The 18174-nt window shown below is 47.0% G+C and overlaps 1 protein-coding gene across 1 annotated transcript in view; it reads left to right on the top strand.

Annotated features, from left to right (window-relative positions):
* Window positions 1-18174, top strand: part of LAPTM5 (lysosomal protein transmembrane 5) — a 169040-nt gene that overhangs the window by 117832 nt on the left and 33034 nt on the right. The window contains exons 4-6 of the mRNA XM_078682518.1: window positions 10100-10228; window positions 11880-12008; window positions 12620-12715. Of these exons, the coding sequence (XP_078538644.1) occupies window positions 10100-10228; window positions 11880-12008; window positions 12620-12715 (354 nt within the window). The remainder of the gene's footprint in view (window positions 1-10099; window positions 10229-11879; window positions 12009-12619; window positions 12716-18174) is intronic.

Here is an 18174-nt window from a genome sequence, read left to right on the forward strand (position 1 = left end):
TACATGTCTCCTAAAGAGCGGGGTTACTAAAAGTTCAAAAACTAGGGACACTGCTAAAAGTTCAGACACTCCAAAACCGGCCAGAGGGGTTCTTCACCCTTCGATGGGCTGTTCTCCCTATGTCCGTTAAAGCCTCATAGGCAGGCTTTTGACCTCGCAAACCCTATTCCCTCGACGGAGTCACACAACTGCAGCGACTCAGGAGCACAGAACTTGGGCCCACATACAACTCTAATGTTTCGTTCAGCAATGTCTCAGAAGTGCACCAGGGCTCTTTTTAGCAGTCCATCCCTATTGCTATGGTAACCTATCGAATATAGTCCACTCTTAGTCCCTATCTCAGCCCTTCTTCCAGTGCTCAGTGCATTTGCCTCTCTTTCCTGGGCCGCAAGTTATAGCGAGTGCTCCCTCGCACTTCGGGGTCTGAGAACAGAATTGGTGGGTCGTTTTGAAAAGAGGTTGTTTCGGTCGCTTGAGCACCGTGACCAATGGAAGCCTCGCTACTCGCACTCAGGGCTGGCTTCCGTGCGTTTTCGTCGTGCTCCTCCCCAATCAACAAAGCATCAGAGAAGGGAAGATACTGAGGCAACGACTCTGTTTCGTGATCTGCAATGCCACCTCTTACCCATGGATCATAGGGTAAAGGTAGTGGAACTTTCTTGACATGGGAAGCATGCGTCCACGCCTTTTGACCCTCCACTCGAAGTGCGGTGCGGGTGGTGAGCAGCACCAACCGTGGCTCAGACCATCTAGGCTCCAAACAGGACTTCCGCTGGTACTTCTTGACGACGACCCAGTCCCCTGGGTTGATGCCGTGGCCGGGCCCCTCAGGCAGCGGCTTCAGGGTGTCTGCTACCTGCTGGTGAACAGAATGGAGATCTTTAGTCAAAGCATACAAGTAGTCTGTCAACATAGGATATTCTATCTCTGAGAAGCATTTAGGTCTAGGAACTCCCCACACATTGGCTGGTCTGCCAAATACAACTTCGTGGGGAGAAACATCTGTCTTGGAATTCACTGTAACTCGTGTGGAGAGTAGAGCAAGGGGAAGAGCGTCTGGCCAGCGTAGCCCAGTACTCTCCTGTATCTTGGCCATTTTTAATTTCAGTGTACCGTTAAATCTTTCAACTAAACCCGCAGCCTGTGGGTGTAGGGCTGCGTGGAATTTTTGAGAGATCTGTAATCCCTTACATATTTGTTTCATCAGTTCAGCATTGAAGGATGTACCGTTATCACTCCAGATCACTCTAGGTAACCCGAACCTGCTAAAATATTCCTTAATCAACATCTTAGCTGTCGACATGGCTGTACAGTCTTTTGTTTGAAAAGCCTCCACCCACCTACTGAATGCGCACACCACCACAAGTACGTATTTAAAGTTGTTCACTCTTTCCATTTCAATGTAATCCATCTGTATTACTTCAAAGGGATATGTTGGGGGTGCGAAATTGCCCACAGGGACGGGTGTTCCCTTCCCAGGATTGTGTCGTAAGCAAATCATGCACTGTTGTACCAAACGTGTGGCCACCCTGGAAATGTTTTTATTACTCCACACTGGGTCTAATAATTTACATATTCCCTTGGCACTTATGTGAGCTGGTCCATGAGCCATTGTCACCACTGGGAGGACATATGCATTTGGGAGCAACCATCGTCTTTTGTCTGTTACATCCGTCCAACACTCATCCGAGTCCAACTGTCCCTTTCCATTCTTCCATTCTTTCAGCTCCTCCTCAGTCACTTTCTCTTGTATGTTCCGCACACTCTGTACAGTATCTGCAAACATGTTAACGTCTGGTACCCATCTAGCTGGTCCAGCCACAAACATTCGCGGGAGTCTTTTCCTGGCAGTTTCTTTAGCCGTCTGATCTGCAAACGCGTTTCCGCCGCCCTACGTCATCAACCACCGCTTTGTGTGCACTACACTTTATTACTGCTAGCCGTTTGGGAAACGTTAGAGCTGTCAGCAGTCGCAATATCAATGGGCCATGTTGAATTCGTTGTCCGTGTGATGTCAAAAATCCCCTCTCTGCCCACAGTCTTCCATAACTATGAGCCACGCCAAAGGCGTATTGGCTGTCAGTATAAATGTTCACGTCCAATCCTTCACTCAATTCACATGCACGCATCAACGCTATTATCTCTGCAGCTTGAGCTGAGTTGTACGGGACTCTAGAAGTCTCCACCACTGTTTGTAAGGTCGTGACTGCATATGCTGCTGTTGTGGTACCGTCCGCTAGTTTAAAACAAGACCCATCAACATACAACTCTCCGTCTGGGTCATCTAGGGGCTTATCCGTCAAATCTACTCTCCCTTTTGTTTCCTCCTCTGTTCGGAACAGGCAGTCATGCACTTCACCATCTTTCTCATCTGAAGGGAGAGGCAGCAGTGTGGCTGGATTCAGGGTAGCGCATCTTTTTATCGTTACATGTGGGGCAAATAGTGTCATCTCATAACCAGTCAGACGAGCGCTAGTTAAATGCTGCGTCTGTGTTCTGTTTAGCAAAATGTCCACCGCATGTGGTACCATTACCGTAAGAGCTGAACCCAGTACGAGCCCTGCCGATTGTCTTATCGAGACTGCAGCAGCCGCTGTAGCCCTTAGACAGCTCAGAAGCGCTCTTGCCACGTTGTCGAGCATTGCAGAGAAGTAAGCACACGGTCTCTGTTTCCCTCCAAAATCTTGTGTTAAGACAGACAACGCGCAACCTTCCGCCTCGTGCACATAGAGTACAAAAGGCTTCTGGTAATTAGGTGTTCCCAAAACAGGTGCAGAACATAGAGCAGTCTTTAGTAACTCAAACGCTTCTTGGCATGCAGGTGTCCAAGGTAGGGGCTCGCGCACCTCTTTTGTAGTCAGATACAGCAGGGGTTTTGTTAGTAAAGCATAATTAGGTATCCACTGGCGACAGTACGATGTTATGCCCAGAAATGCGCGCACCTCTCGTTGTGTGTTAGGTACTGCCATGTTAGTTATCGCCTTGACGCGCTCCGGTGTCAGCCTTCTCCCGTCCTTCGATAGGAGATGACCGAGGTAGGTGACCTCCTGTCGACAATATTGGAATTTAGGGAGAGACACCTTGTGTCCCTTACAAGCCAAATGGTGTAACAATTTAACAGTAGACTCTCGGCACCCCTCCTCATTGTCGGAGGCGATGAGAATATCATCCACGTATTGCAGCAAGACATTTCCCTGTGGGAGCTCCAAATCATCTAACTGTGCTTTTAATGCTTGGCTGTAAATACTGGGACTTTCTGTATAGCCTTGAGGAATTCTACAAAATCTAAAACTGCGGCCAGCCAATGAGAATCCGAAGAGGTACCTGCTATCTGGGTGTACAGGTATACTAAAGAACGCATTCTTAATGTCCAGCACCGAAACATATTTAGCTGAGGGAGGTATCATAGTCAAAATGGTAGTAATATCAGAAACCACTGGGTACTGGGGTTCAACGACCTTGTTAATGTGGCGTAAATCAATCACAAAACGATAGACATCAGGTGTATTCTCACCTGCGTCACCTGAGGGTCTTTTAAGTATTGGAAGTATTGGACTATTACAAATATTTGAGTCCGTTTCCTCGACTACCCCTGTTCCAATCAAATCCTGTATAATCTGCAACAGAGCCTTCTCCCCATCTCTAGATATCTTGTATTGGGGTATGCGAGGTAGCTTCGCTCTCACCTTAACATTTATGGACACCGGTGCAATGTCCATTTTTCCCACATCGGTATCGCTACTGGCCCACAGACTCGGGGGGACATCCCTGAACTCAACCGGGAGGGGCTCGTCCTTTGAAAACCATTGCTGCGCACGCGCGACAGAAGGACCCATCGTAAGGTACACACCATCCGGGGAACAGTAAATCGTAGCATGCAGCCTTTTTAACAAGTCCAAACCCAGTAAATTCTCACCACAATTCGAAGTCAGGAGGAAGGAGGAGTCAACAGTGAAGGGGCCAATCGTAAGTTGCAAGGGCTTAGAGATGGGGCTAACCACCGGGGTACCAGAGAACCCCACTGAAATATTAGTCTTGCCAGACAGAGCCGCCCCTGGAACTTGGGAACGTGCTACAGAACTTTTCGTAGCACCTGTATCCAATAAAAATTTCTGATGGGATCCCGACAAGTCTGCCGTTACATAAGGCCCACGTTGATCAACATCCACAGAAACAGGTCCCACACTCTGCCCTACGCTATCCTAGTTATAGGAAAATCCCGTGAAATCATCCATAGCATACGCATCACTATAGAACTGTCTATCCCTGCCGTCATCGTCCTCCCTTTGAAAATGCTGTCTATCCTTCCCTCCGTCAAAATAATTTCCTCCCGGTCTCTTGCCCTCCTCGGACTGTCTAGTATCCTTATTCGCATCTCCCCGACCCCGTCCTCTGCCAGGTCCAGTATGGGACCGTAGCAGTGGACAGTCTTTCCACCAGTGCCCTTCCTGTTTGCAGTTAGCGCACTGGTTGGGTCCCAAACGCTCCCTTCTCTCTCCCCTTCCGTAGCTACTTCCTCGACCACCCGACACGGGCGGGGCACCCCGTCCTCTGCCCTTCGCTACTTGCTGCAACAAAACCTTTGTCTTCAAATCTTTCGCCTTCTTTTCTTGCCTGTCCTTATTCTCATTCTCTCTATGTTCATAATACTGGGCCATGCTCAAAATTCCTGAGGGGGTAGATGTTGTCCATGTACTCTCTAACGCTTGCAGTCGGGCCGATATTTCTGGCAGCAGATTCGTAACGAATCTGTTGACAAAAAGACATAGCCCTCCATCTTGAGAGATATCTTGTCCGCTAAAATCCATAAATGTTTCTTCAAAACGAGTGAAGAAATCTGAAACTGCCTCATCCTTCTTCTGTCTGCAAGCCGTTAACTTATCCCAATCTACCTTCTTGGGAGGAATGAGTGAATGCATATATTTAATTGTACGCCCGGGTAATGCTAATATCTCAGGCTTCGGCTTCTCACCTGGCTTTCGTTCCTTATCCCAATCCGTAAATTCTTCCCAAGTACCGCCTAACTCCTCTCTATGTTCCGAACCCTTCACCTGTCTCCACACGTCCACGGGAACCAATAATCCAAAAAATAGTTCAATGTCTGCTAATGTCATGACTGTTGAGGAAGCTGCCTCCGTTAATTCTTTGTAATAAGCCGTTGGATTTTTTCTCGAGTCGGGTAACTGCGCCTTCAGAGCTAATACCTCGCTCCTTTTCCAGGGTGTATACACCCATTGTTCTTGGAAATGGGCATCTATACGAGCTCTAGTCACTACCTTGGTAGTCGGGTCTACTATTTCAGGTACCTCAGGGTGAAATATAGGGTGCACTTCACGCATCGGATGTATCCCGGGGAAATGGGTCTCACCTGTAGCTGTTAGCTCATTTCTGTACTCCAACAAGTACCTCAAACTACGGAGCACTTCCGCTACTCCAGTATTAGCCTTATAAGCATGAGTCTTAATATCGCGAAGAATCGCTGGCGCCTCACCACCATATCCCTGCTCCCATAGCGCTATTAGTGTCGTTGACATGTGCCACAAAGCATGCTGTTGCATCAAAGGCTCATAATCCTTCATAGTAGACCAAATATCCTCTAATGAATAAATATTATTCCTGGCCCATTGACAAGCCTGATTAGCTACCATGGTCTTCTCATCTAGTGGTACATTAGCACGCGTAATGAACTTCCGTACCTGAGTAAATAGTCCGCCTTCCGCTCCTCTAACAGGTGTTCGCAACGCGCTCTGAGGGGTGGCGCTGGCAGAAACAGTGGGGATAGCGGGGCCAGCAGAGAACACCGGGGATAGCGCAGCAGACGCAGGGCTCGCCGCCGAGAAAGGGAGCAAGGGTGCAGTGGTAGAGGGGGAAGTACGTCCCCCTGTAGAGGAAACAGGTGTACCGGACAAGGGAGGGGCACTGACTTGGGGAACTGAAACCACCGCCTGTGAGGCGGAATCTCCGAGCACGGGGTACAGGGGCTGTGGAGCATATGGGGGAGGGGGTCGGGCGTTCAAAATATCTTCCATCTCATCTATGTCCTCTTCCTTTACCACATAACACTTGTTATCCAATAACCTAAAACGCCTATCTGCGCGCTCAATTCGCAGCTCATTCTCTTTCTTAGTGTGTTCCCTAGCCTTCTGCGCCATGGTCTGTGCCGATCTTTTCTGAGCTACCTTCTCCTCCCTCATCTGCCGTTCTCGTACCTCCTTCTGCCACATTCGCAAAGAATCAAACATACTCTGACGGCTGCGCCTAGCAAACAATTTGTCTTGTAAATAATCTAATTTTACTGCATCAAAAGAGCCCAGTAAAGGCCACTGTAAATCCACATTATCCATTGTATACTTATGCCACAAAGAGGAAAACAAAATTGGAGGTAAGCCATGCTTGACATACATGTCGAAATTCGGAGAGCCCTCCGCCGGGGCGGGTTGGCTCTTAGCCAATCTCACATCTGAAACCTCATCACAACACCCAAAACACCGCAATTTACTAAAGCACGGCATCTTGTTCTCCTACAAACACACAACGGCACAAAAATTCACAGTTTCAATATACATATATTTATCACATAGAATTCGCACCAAAACACGTGTTACCAAAATGAGACAAGGCCCGTCGACCAAGTCCTGGGAAACCTGGACCCTACCGCAGACTGAACAGCACACACCCGCTGTTCCGAGACTGGGAAACCAATCCGTTTCCCGGGCAGCACTACAAATCGGCAGGCGCCACACCGCGCGGGACCCGGCACTCTCCCACAAACCACCACATTAGGTGTTCGGGTGAGCCCAAAATCCTCACGTAGCAAGCCGCTCACCAACCCGCAGTACTATCCAGTCGGATTTTTACAAACCAACGTTCCCCAATCTCCATCAAGTCTGTCAGAGCGCCATCTGCACTCTGAGTTTCCCGGAGCACACTAGCCCCAGAAGCACACCGGCTCCTCCAATCACCAGAGACACACCGGTCTCACGGAGCACTCCGGCTCCTTCAATCACCAGTCGGACCACTTACCTTCCGTGCGCGGTACCGACCTCTACCGTTCTCCACTTCCGGCTGCCTGGACCAACACGGTCAGCTCCAAAGTTCCGCCTTCTGGACTCCGGCGTAGGATCCTGGACCGAGACCTCCTCCGATCAGCAGGGTGGGGCAGCGCTGCGAGAACCAAGCTCGGCATCAAAGTGGGTACCCAGACCCACCGTGCCGACCAGGGGGTCTCCGGACTTCTGCTACCCACTTACGGGTGAGAAAGGTCCTAATCGCGGAGTCCCTGTTCGGGCGCCATCTGATAAGCGTGGCTAAATACCACCCGAGTGACTTACCTCACTCACATATAGTTACCCAAAATAAGTCAGCCGGACAGTGGAGAAGAATAAACAAAGCAAGTTTATTAGGCCACAAACTCCCATATGAGAGGGCCCTATATCGACCTCACCCCTAAGAGTGTGCCGAGAAGGACTGCCTCACACCATCATAGTGATACATTATATTACGAGAAGGCAGAGTAAACACGCCCATAATGGAAAAGTACTGGTCCCCCAAGAGTGTGGACAATGGCCTCATACAAGAGGCATCTGCACCTGCAATAGCAACACTTGTTATCATCTCCCAAGGACACAGAGCCAGGCCGCTACATCTCCAGCACATGAGAACGGCCTGATAAGGAGTTTCGCTAGCAGGAGTTTCAGCTACAGTAAACCAAGAAATGAATATATGCTGACACGAGGAATTATTCCTATTCCTACGGGAGGGGGAATGAGCAAGTGCAGTTTGCACGCAGAGAGAAATAATTCAAAATGGTGGCACACATGCTAAGCTAAGAACACTGAAATGATATCACACGTATAAGTGAATAACTGAATAATGAGAACATAAATGTAAATGCAAGTAATTAGTTAGACACATTCCGCTAACTCATAAGCATAATGTACGAAGGGGGCGGGGCTTGGAATTGACGCCTATCACTACTCTACATGCAGGATAAATTCACTTCCAAATTTTTGGCAAACAGTATTTGATGGGGAATTAAACAAAATGTTAAATCCTGCTGATGTCAGGATCCACCTTTAATGTTTCAAGTAAATTAGTAACATTGAAAACGATTTGTAATGTGCAATGGGATAGCTGGGGCTTAGCCAGAAGTATCACTGGTTCCTGGCCAGACCCATTTTGAGAAGGTGTGCAAAGCTTGCTCCAGGGAGGATTATGGCACTCCAGCAGAATCTCTACCTTTGGGTTATGGCATGGGAGTCAATTTGACTGATTGAGGGGATTTACCCTCTGGAGGTTAAACAGGATAATTTAATGCATCACTTGACTAATCAATAATAATTACAAATTTGTGCAGACTGGATGAAATGGAGAGAGATAAAAGTGCCAGAAACTCAGACAGTGGTGATAGAACCGAAAACACCTACAACTGAAGGAGGTGTGTGTGTGTGTATTAGGTTTGCACTATAGAAATACCACATACATACAAATCTATATTTACGTATCTATACTTCCCTCCTTGATCTATTGGTCCCCAATATTTTGGCTGCTATATTCTGGTACCTCGATATTCCTTACTCGATATTCCATTCTTCAGCGCCTGTGATGCAATGGAACCACCGATGTAGTCATTTCAGATTTTTTGACTTCAGATTTACCTTCAATGTAGAGATATTCTACAGTTTATACATCTTTTAAATAATTATGGGTCAGATGTAGGTGGCCCATTACCGGACGGTAAACCCGAAATTCGGTAAATTTCAGGCTTACCGACCGGTATTGGGCCATTTCCTATGTAGGGGATGATTCGGTACATACCGAATCGGTATTTACCGATTCGGTATTTACCAAATGGGTAAATGTCATGTTGGAAGCACTTTTAAGAGTGCTCATGTGCTCTAAGGATTCGTTATTTACCACCAACTATTAGTTGGTGGTAAATAACGAATACCTTTGAAAATGCAAATCTGTACTTTTTCCACAGTGCCATGTGACAGACATACATGCCCTTAGGGCATGTATGTGTGCAACATGTGCACACAAGCACTATTCAGGGGTGCAACAGGGTGTCAATGTGACACCCTGCCAACCTTGAATGTTTCCCTATTTTACCGAATCGGTATTTACCGATTCGGTAATTCACATTCATTCCTATGGGCCTTCGGGCCCATAGGAATGAATGTGAATTACCGAAAAATACCGATTCGGTAAATACCGAATCGTACCGAGTTATGGGAAGACCCTGAAAGAGGCTGTCAAAGGGTCCCTCGTAAAAGACTGGTGGAAACATTCAAGGAGAAAAGTCTAGTCTCTCTGGTGTGTGCACCTAATAACGGCACCCTGACCGAACATTTCCTGGATTCCAAAAATTCTTATCATTTTGAAGGTTTTATGGACATCATATTCCCCATTTTAGCAAGGAAATTGTTCATCCAATGGAGGCTAGGCACCCTGCCCCTGAAAACTTTTACTTGCAAATGGACAACGCGGGATGAAAAAACCTGTCCTGGGTGCAATAGCCATGATCAGGAAGAAATTCACGTTCTGTTCTTCTGCCCGGCCTACACCAGACCGAGGAAATACTGGCTAGTGCCTCTGTGTAGGAACTTGGGCATAAGAAATTACTTACAATCATACAGAATACTGAAGACAAGTACCCTGTCCCACATTGTCTTTGCAGTTGCAAAGTTTATAATTGCCATGTGGCAGACAAGGGGGAAAATACTAAAAGGCCGAATACTGATATGAATTGTAGTGAAATTGTACTCGTGTTTAGACCCTTCAGGGAAATGAACTATCTATGGGACGAACCTTGTTAGGTTTTTATTGTATCTGGATGTCTTTTAAATGTTTTTTAAAAGTTTTAATGTTTTTAACTAATCTTTTATGGTCTCATTGGCCGAAATAAAGAATTTTTGGATGGATGGATTCGGTAATACTATTGAATATTCATCTACATAGCATTTACCGATTCTAAAATACCGAATCGGTAAAATTCGGTATTTTAGAATCTGTAAATTTCAATTACCTACATCTAGCCCTATGTGCATAAATCAACACCAGAGAAGCTCTAACAACACTGTACTTTGCTCCCTTGCAGAACTTGGAGAGATTCCTGCTTCCATTTGTTGCTTTACAAGTCCTGGACTTCCTCCTCTACACCCTCACCGTCTGCAGCACCTACATACAGCTTTCGGCCAACCTGCAGTTCAGTACGCTGCAGGACTTGGTAAGAACCCCTAACGGGTTGCATTAGAACAATCATGTTATCATCCATGCTATTAAGTGGAACAGCATTGTACCATGGTAACCATCACAGTGGGAGGAGCTACCCAGGGCTTTAAGTAGGATGAAAAAACTGGGCGGTCTCTCAAAGGGGCATGGCCGATGTAATTAAGGGCATGGCTTAAAGACACTTAAGCTAAAAATCTAAGTTTAGCATGTTGTGCTGACCAACTGGTATTTTGCTGTTTCTGTCATTGCATCCAGATAGATATATAGTGCAACATGTAACATTACACCTACAAAAACCAGAACTATAGGCTTTGTCAATGGTTGTTAGTTGCATTTAAAAAAAAGCAACAACTATGGCTTTATTGTATATAATATTGAAAATGCTTCAGTTCTGAAATTATGAGACTGTGAAAGAACTATAACGAGTCTCTTTAGTTACAGCAAAGGCAGTGAAGGGTGGAACTGCTGCAGAGTGAAGATTTTTTTTCACTCGGAAGGTGAGGGCAAACATGGAGAGCTCGATAAGGACTCGTCTCAGCACCTGCTTTTTAGACCTGCTGGTGCTGAGCCGCGGCTGGACGAGGCCCACTTAAAGCCTTCAATATTGGGACATGGCATGTTCCCACCGACATTCTGCCAGATGTTGTTGGTCATAAATATCTCAACAGTTCAGCTTAAAAACAAGTACAGGATATTTAGCATGCCCTTTCTGGGGGCCTTCTCACCGACGCTCCTCGAGTATGGAAGAGTCATTCAGTCAGGTTTCCCATAATTAATATTCATGAGATACTTTTACATACAAGTGAGCCCAAAGGGAGGTGGAGGGGGGGTCATCTGATTTTTTTTTCTCCTGCTTGAACCACTGAGATATAAGAAACACAAAATTATCATCAGCTCCTTGGAGGGCGCCCCCAAAATGTGGAGTTCTGCTTCCCCAAGAGATCTAGGCCAAAATCGTGTTTGAATCTTTCAAAAGAGATATAAAATCCCTCTTGTTCGTGAGATAGATTCTGAGCTAACCCCCACCCTCCTTGATTCTTCGGAGTGCTGGCCCTCCCATATCTTGATCCACTCCGAAATTGTTTCCCGAATGCCGTATTGCATTGAGCTTCATTTTCCTTTGATCCAAGCGCCTACCTCCCTCCTCATCCACTGGCTAAGCTTTATCTCAACTATCCCTCTCCCCTCCCCCCAGTGGTCTACTAACCCTAACTCTGCTTCATTCCCTTGAGCTTTCTGAATTATTTATACATCAAATTTCCCGAGGATTTTTGTGATAGCCATTTTGCTGGACTATATTGCTGTTCTTTATGTGCTCATGCTTATCGTGATTTATGTAACTTGCACTGTCCCTTTTGTAAAGCGCTCTGAAGACTCAGGCCTAGTGGGCGCTATGAACAACTCTGAAGTAAATAAATCAATAAACAAACAAATACATAAATATTCCATGTTTTGATGCCGTCCTCAAAGACTTTCAGCAAGGGCCCATGGTCTCTGCCTTACACTGCTGCATACAGGACAAGGGCAATGAATGTATGGAATGGCCTGTTTAACGTTGACAGGGCTTCACACAGGCCTGTAGCACCCTGCACATCGCCCACAAACCCAAGCTCCAACAAACTGTTGTATTTCCTTTGTTTCTTTAGACGGGTCCATCCTCGCAAGACTCCTTCACAGCCATGCAGATAGTGGACTTCACCCTCAGCCTCTTAACCCTGTGCAGCTCCTACATGGAAATCCCAGCGTACCTCAACCTCAGGTGTATGAACCACATGGTAGGTCAATTGCGGCGCTGATTGACATATGTCACCCTGAGGGTCACAGAGGAATCAATGTAGTCCTCCTTGACTTCCCTAACAAAGATTCACATTCTTATTCTTCATGTGTATGTTTTTTTTATGTTTACTGTACCCATATTGCACACATTGCAAAACGTAATTGCTGTAGGAGCCGAGGCATTATTTATGTGTTGACTTGCAAAGATGCAAATGTTATTTCAAATATTATATAGTGCTTTAGGCCACACCTCATATAAGTGCTGAAGGAGAACAAGAGAGGTGGAAAAGAGTATCTCGTAGAGGGGCAGATGGATTGGGAGAGGGCAGAGGAACAGGAAGTAGGAGGTAGAAACGTGGAAGACCTGAATCCCCATAACATTCAATCCAAGCGAGCAGTTTACAGTTTAACACAGCACGTTCTTAGCTTATCTTTTTGAAACACACACTTTGGTCTAACCTTTAAATAGGAATATCTGAGTCAATCTGACAAGGTTCATCCTCCGACCCTCAATTTGTATATATGTCTTTTTTCTAGGGGCCCAACCCAGTCATCTATGTTACAGGTACTGTTCAGCTAGACAAAAGGTTCTTCTTGTTTTCTTTTTCAGAATTACTTTCCAAGCAAGCAAGTCCTATCGCCGCAGAAGTCAATCAAAATGCGAATCTGCATCAGCATTATCTTCCTCGCAGTTACTGTCGTGAAGGTAATGCCAGTACTTCAAGTGGGCTGATAAAGATGGGGCGCTCTAAAGGGGATGTAGCAAAAGATTAATAAGTGGAAAATAAATAGAAGAAACATGACCTTTGTGAATAAGGTTGTGTCATAATACATGTGTCATGGAATCACTCGGGGTCAACCTGGCCTTGGTCCCACTGGCTCTCCTGGTGGATCTAGTGCTCTCACGTTTCTTCCTCTTGGTTCTGGATATTTTGGTCTTGACCCTCTTAATCTTCCAGGTGTCTCATCTTCTACTGATCCACTCTTTTCTCCCCTTATCCCTAGCATTACTCATTAGTCCTTCTGGTCCAGGTCATTTTGGTGTTGATCCCCTTGTTGTTAGCACTCCTGGTGGTCCTAGTGGTGATGGGTCTGGTCCTGCCCTTGGAAATCCTGGATGTGGCAATAATTGCCATCTTGACCCTTCTAGTGCTGCCATCCTGGTCATTCTGGTGGTTCTGGTTTGGCACCTGCTTGTGGTCCATGTTCAGTAACCTTGGCTCTCATGCTGATCCTGGTCATCTGTCTTCTCCTTTTTCTGATTCTACTCCTTTTCCTTTCTGAACTCCCCTTCATATTCATGGGTCACCTCCTATTTGTCCTGGTTCTCTTCGTCTTGCTTGTTCTGTTTTTGATTATTCTGATGATGGTCTTCATGATGGAGCTTCTTCATCTAGCCCTCCTTCTCCTCCTGGTTGTTTCTCCCCCTATCCTGGTTATTCCTGTCCTGATCCTGCTGATCATCTTGGTCCTTATCCTACTTGTCTTCCTGGTTCACCTGGGCATCATGGAAAAGGAGAATAAGACCAAGACTACCAGGGGAACAGCTGGACCCAAACCAATTCCCAGTTCACTTGGTACTCCTTGCCCTGGTCCTCCTGGTCCAGCTCTTCCTGGTCATGACACTCCTAGGCCTGATTATAAGGGTTTTTGCCTGCTGGTCCCAGTCCTTTTGAGGTTAGTCCTCCTTGTCTTCCTCCTGGGTCTTCTGGTTTGAGTGGCTTATGATCTTCTTGGTTTTGATTCTTCAGGTCCTGGTCCTCTGATCTTGCTCTCAATCTTCCTGGTTGCTCTGGTGCTGATGTCTCTGTTCCTCCTGGTGGTCCTAATGCTCATCCTCCTCCCAGTCCTCCACCTGCTCCTGATCCATCCCATCACCCGCCTCCTATACCCAATTCTCCTCCTCCTGGTGTTCCTCCTCAACATCCTGGATCTTCTCTTCCACTCCCTATTACTCCACTTCACCCTCTTTTTCCTCCTCCCTCTCTAATCCTATTCTCCCAACATTGTCAGCCAGCTATGACCTCTAAGCAAGGGGAATGCAGGGTCTGTCCTGTGATATGTCCCTCTGGCAGCCCTGTGGAGATGTGTAGAGGTGCCTGTGAGCATCAATTGCTTGTATACAGAGTGACTGAGAGAAAGGATTTGTCCCACAAAAAGTGTCAATACAATTTAACAAAAGCATTTTCGCCTTTGAACACGTTCATAAAGGGAAATATGAACACCTACAGTGAAGCAACCTTGATCCAGCTGGGTACTCAACCTAAGGAGAAATTAGCCTGATGGTGTTAATAATTACCCTGCCTCCGCCTTTAAGCGTGTCACTCAATCAAGCAATCAGCGATTTATAGAGCGCTGCTCATCACCCATGAGGGTATCCAGGCGCTAGGTGGGGGCAGCTGCTGGGAGTTGTTAGTTGAACACCGAGGTTTTAAGGCCATCTCTGAACTTATGGATGGTGGATGCAGTCCAGAGGTACAGTGGGATGCCACTGAAGGTCTTGGCAGCCAGGTAGGAGAAGGTGCGGCCGCCGCTTCTGCGGAAGCAGACCGTGTAAGCAAGGGAGAGGGAGGCTGAGCGTAGTTGTCTGCCATGTTAGTGAAAGTTTCGTCTGTGGTTGAGGTAGGCTTTTCCTTTGTTGTGAGATCCTTGTAGCCATGGGTCAGCAGTTTGAACTGGCACCTTTTTTAAACTTGGAGCCAGTGGAACACTCTGAGGTGGGGGGGATGTGGGCTCTTCTCGGGATATCGAAGATGAGCCTGGCTGCAGCATTTTGGATGATTTGCAGTCTGCTCAGTAGTTGTGAGGTGATGCCCACGTAGAGGGAGTTTCCAGAGTCCAGGCGGCTGGTGATGAGAGCTTGGGTGACGGTGCGTCTGGTGTTGATGGGGAGCCATTTGAATATTTTCCAGAGCATGCAGAGGGTGAGAAAGCAGGCTGAGGAGACAACATTTATGTGCTTCTTCCAAATGAGCTTGTTGTCGAGTATGATGCCGAGGTTTCTGGTGTGGTCTGTGGGAGTGGGCGAGGAGCTCAGTTCCGCTGGCCATCAGGAGTCATTCCTGGTTTTGTGTGAGGGGGTTTGAGGATAGAAAGAGGATGAGCTGAGAGTCGTCAGCATATGGTATGGTGTTCAAACCATAGGATTTGACCAGCGTGGTGAAGGGGGGCATGTATATATCGAACAAGGTTCAATACATAAGGCGTAAGGTGTAAGGCGAGAGGCGTACACTCTAGTCTCTCCCGATGAGGAAGGTAGCAATCCATTTAAGGGCATTTCCTTGGATCCCCATCTGATGGACGCTCTGTAAGAGTAGTGAAACACAGTGTTGAAAACTGTGGTCTCTCCCTGGTCTAGGTGAGATCAGATGTCATCTGTGGTGGCTATTAGGGTGGTTTCTGTGCTGTGATTAGCGCGGAATTCCGATTGGGATGGATCTAGGTGTTTGTTGATCTCTAAGTGGTTGGAGAGTTGTCTGTTTATTGCTTACACCAGGACTTTAGTGGGGAACAGGAGCAGGTAAATGTGCCAGTAGTTCTTGAGTTCTGGGTAAGCGGCAGGTTTTTTTCAGAAGAGGTTTTACTTCTGCGTGTTTCCATCCTTCTGGGAAGAAGGCAGAAGTGGTGGATAAGTTGAGGATGGTGATGAGTTCCTTACTGATGGGTTTTGTTAGATTTGGGGCTACACTCCTAAAAGCACCTCTGCTCACCCCCTTGGTAGCTTGGCACGAGCAGGCAGGCTTATCTTAGAGGCAGTGTGTAGAGCATTTGTGAACACATACACTAATACAGTGACAACACTCCAGATGGACACTACACAGGTTGTATTATAAAAATAAGTATTTTATATAGACTTAACACAAGACCAAACGACAAAAATCCACAAGACTGTACTCAAAAATAGACTTTCAAATGTTATCAAATAGCTCAGTACTCTCAAGTTGTAAATGCGACACTTTACTCTCAATGTACCTTGAATGCGTAACGCAAAGAAAACAAAAGGGTCGCAGGGGAGGTGATGTGTCGGCTTCTTACACTCAGGGGAGTGGATGCGTTGGATCCCTACTGCTGCGCAGGGGAGTTGATGCTTGCTTCCTTACTGTGTAGTGAGGTGATACTCTTCTCCGGTGCAATGCGAGAAAATGGCGTCTTGGTTACGGTGTGACAACGTTGATGCGATGTGTGCACGCCCGACGGCTGTGCGGAAACTCGCTGATCTTTGGAGCAACGACAGGCCCTGCGACGCGCTTCTCCAGTGATGCAAAGTCGGCCTCTGCAATGGAGGCACGCATCTCCGGTGATGCGCTGTGCTTCGGCGATGCGATGATGACAGCGGCAGCGGCGGCACGCTTCTTCGGCCATGTGACGACAGCTGCTGCAGCAGTGACACACTTCTCGTCGTTGCATCGTGCTTCCAGCTCCCAGCGACATGCAGACTCTCAGAAGGCCCAGAACAACAGCAGGCACTTCAATTCCCAGCAAGGGAATTCAGGGAAGAGCTGGTTGGTGAAGTCTTGTATCCCTGAAACTTCAGGTAGGAGGCAAGCTCTAGTTAAAGCCCTTGGAGATTCTTCTTCAAGTTGATAAAAAGCGCACTCAGTCCTTTTCTCCTTTCTTTGGCAATGAAGCAACCACTGCAGGCCAACCCCCAAACACACAGCACAGGGGTAGTCTCCTCCTTCAGCTTCCTGGTTCTCCTCCTCAGCAAAGGTTCGTCGTGATTCCCAGAAGTGATCTAAAGTTCTTGGGTCTGGGTCCCAATATTTATACTCATTTTCCCTTTGTTCTCTTAAGGCAGAGAGGCCTTTGCCTATTCCAAACCAGTCATGGTCAGTCCTGGAGCACTTTGTTGACAAGACTCCTTCTTTCCTTTCACAGTATAGGCCAGGGACATCAGACGCACCACAGGAGGTGGAGCTAGCATTGTGGAGGAACGGCACAGCCCTATTCAGGTCCCAGGTGCAACTCCTCCGTCCCATCTGCATGCAGATCTCTCTATTCAGCCCTGTGCTGACTCACCCTGTCTCCTGGAATCCCCCAGCCCCTGTCACTCAAACTCCAGACATGGAATACACAACCTAGCAGAGGCAGGCTTGAATAGTTAGGCAAGAAAATACCTACTTTCTAAAAGTGGTATTTTCAAACACAGAATGTTAAAACCTACTTCACTAAAAGATGTATTTTATCATTCTGAGTTCAGGCATACTAAACTCGAATTTCTACCTAGTTCCCTGAGTCAGTTAGGATTATAAGATGTTATAATCAAACTGCCCATTCTGGTCTATGGGGAACAGGTAGCCTTGCAATAGTGAAAAACGAAAATGGCTGTAATTCACTATTAGGACATGCCACGCACAGCAGGGCATGTCCTACCTTTTACCTACTATGCACCCTGCACTTGGGCCTACCTTAGGGGTGACTAATATGTATAAAATGGAAGGTTCAAGGACTGGCAAATGGGTGTACTTGCCCAGTCAACATGGCAGTACCAGCCTGCACACAGGCTCTGCAATGGCAGACCTGAGACACACTTTACAAGCTGCTCTGGTGGGTGGCACAATCAGTGCTGCAAGCCCACCAGCAGGTTTGATTTACAAGTCCTTGGTACTCGCAGTGCACTGTACTAGGGTCTGACAAGTAAACCTATCAAGCCAATCAGGGAGTCACTAATCCATACATCAATTTACCATAGGGAGCACATGCACTGTGGCACTGAACAGCAGTGGCACAGTGCCCAAAAGTATCTAAAACAAGCAAAAACATAAGAGGCAACAGCAAAAAAAAGAAGGGAGACCCACGCCAATGGTCCCAGGTCTAACAGGTGTGTTCCCCAGGGTGAACATGTGGTGGGAGCAGGGGTCTGGGGGTGCTCTTGAGTGGATGGAGCTCATGATGGTAGAAGTGGTTTGTGTGGTTAGCTGATCCCACGTAGCGATTATAGTGTTTGAGGTGGAGTCATTGCTGTTGAGAAGTTCATCGATGGTGCAGCATGTTGGTCGCTGGTCGAAGTGTTCGTAGATTATGGCAATTTTGTTGTAGAAGAAGTCTACAAGGGTGCTGCAGAGCTCCTTCGAGGGAGTTACGATGTTCTCGGTTACTAAGGGGTTGGTGAAGTCTTTGATGATGCTGAAGAGTTTCTTGCTATGGTTGGAGCTAGCTTTGAGG

This window comes from Lissotriton helveticus, chromosome 3_1 (assembly GCF_964261635.1).
Source record: "Lissotriton helveticus chromosome 3_1, aLisHel1.1, whole genome shotgun sequence".
Lineage (NCBI taxonomy): Eukaryota > Metazoa > Chordata > Amphibia > Caudata > Salamandridae > Lissotriton > Lissotriton helveticus.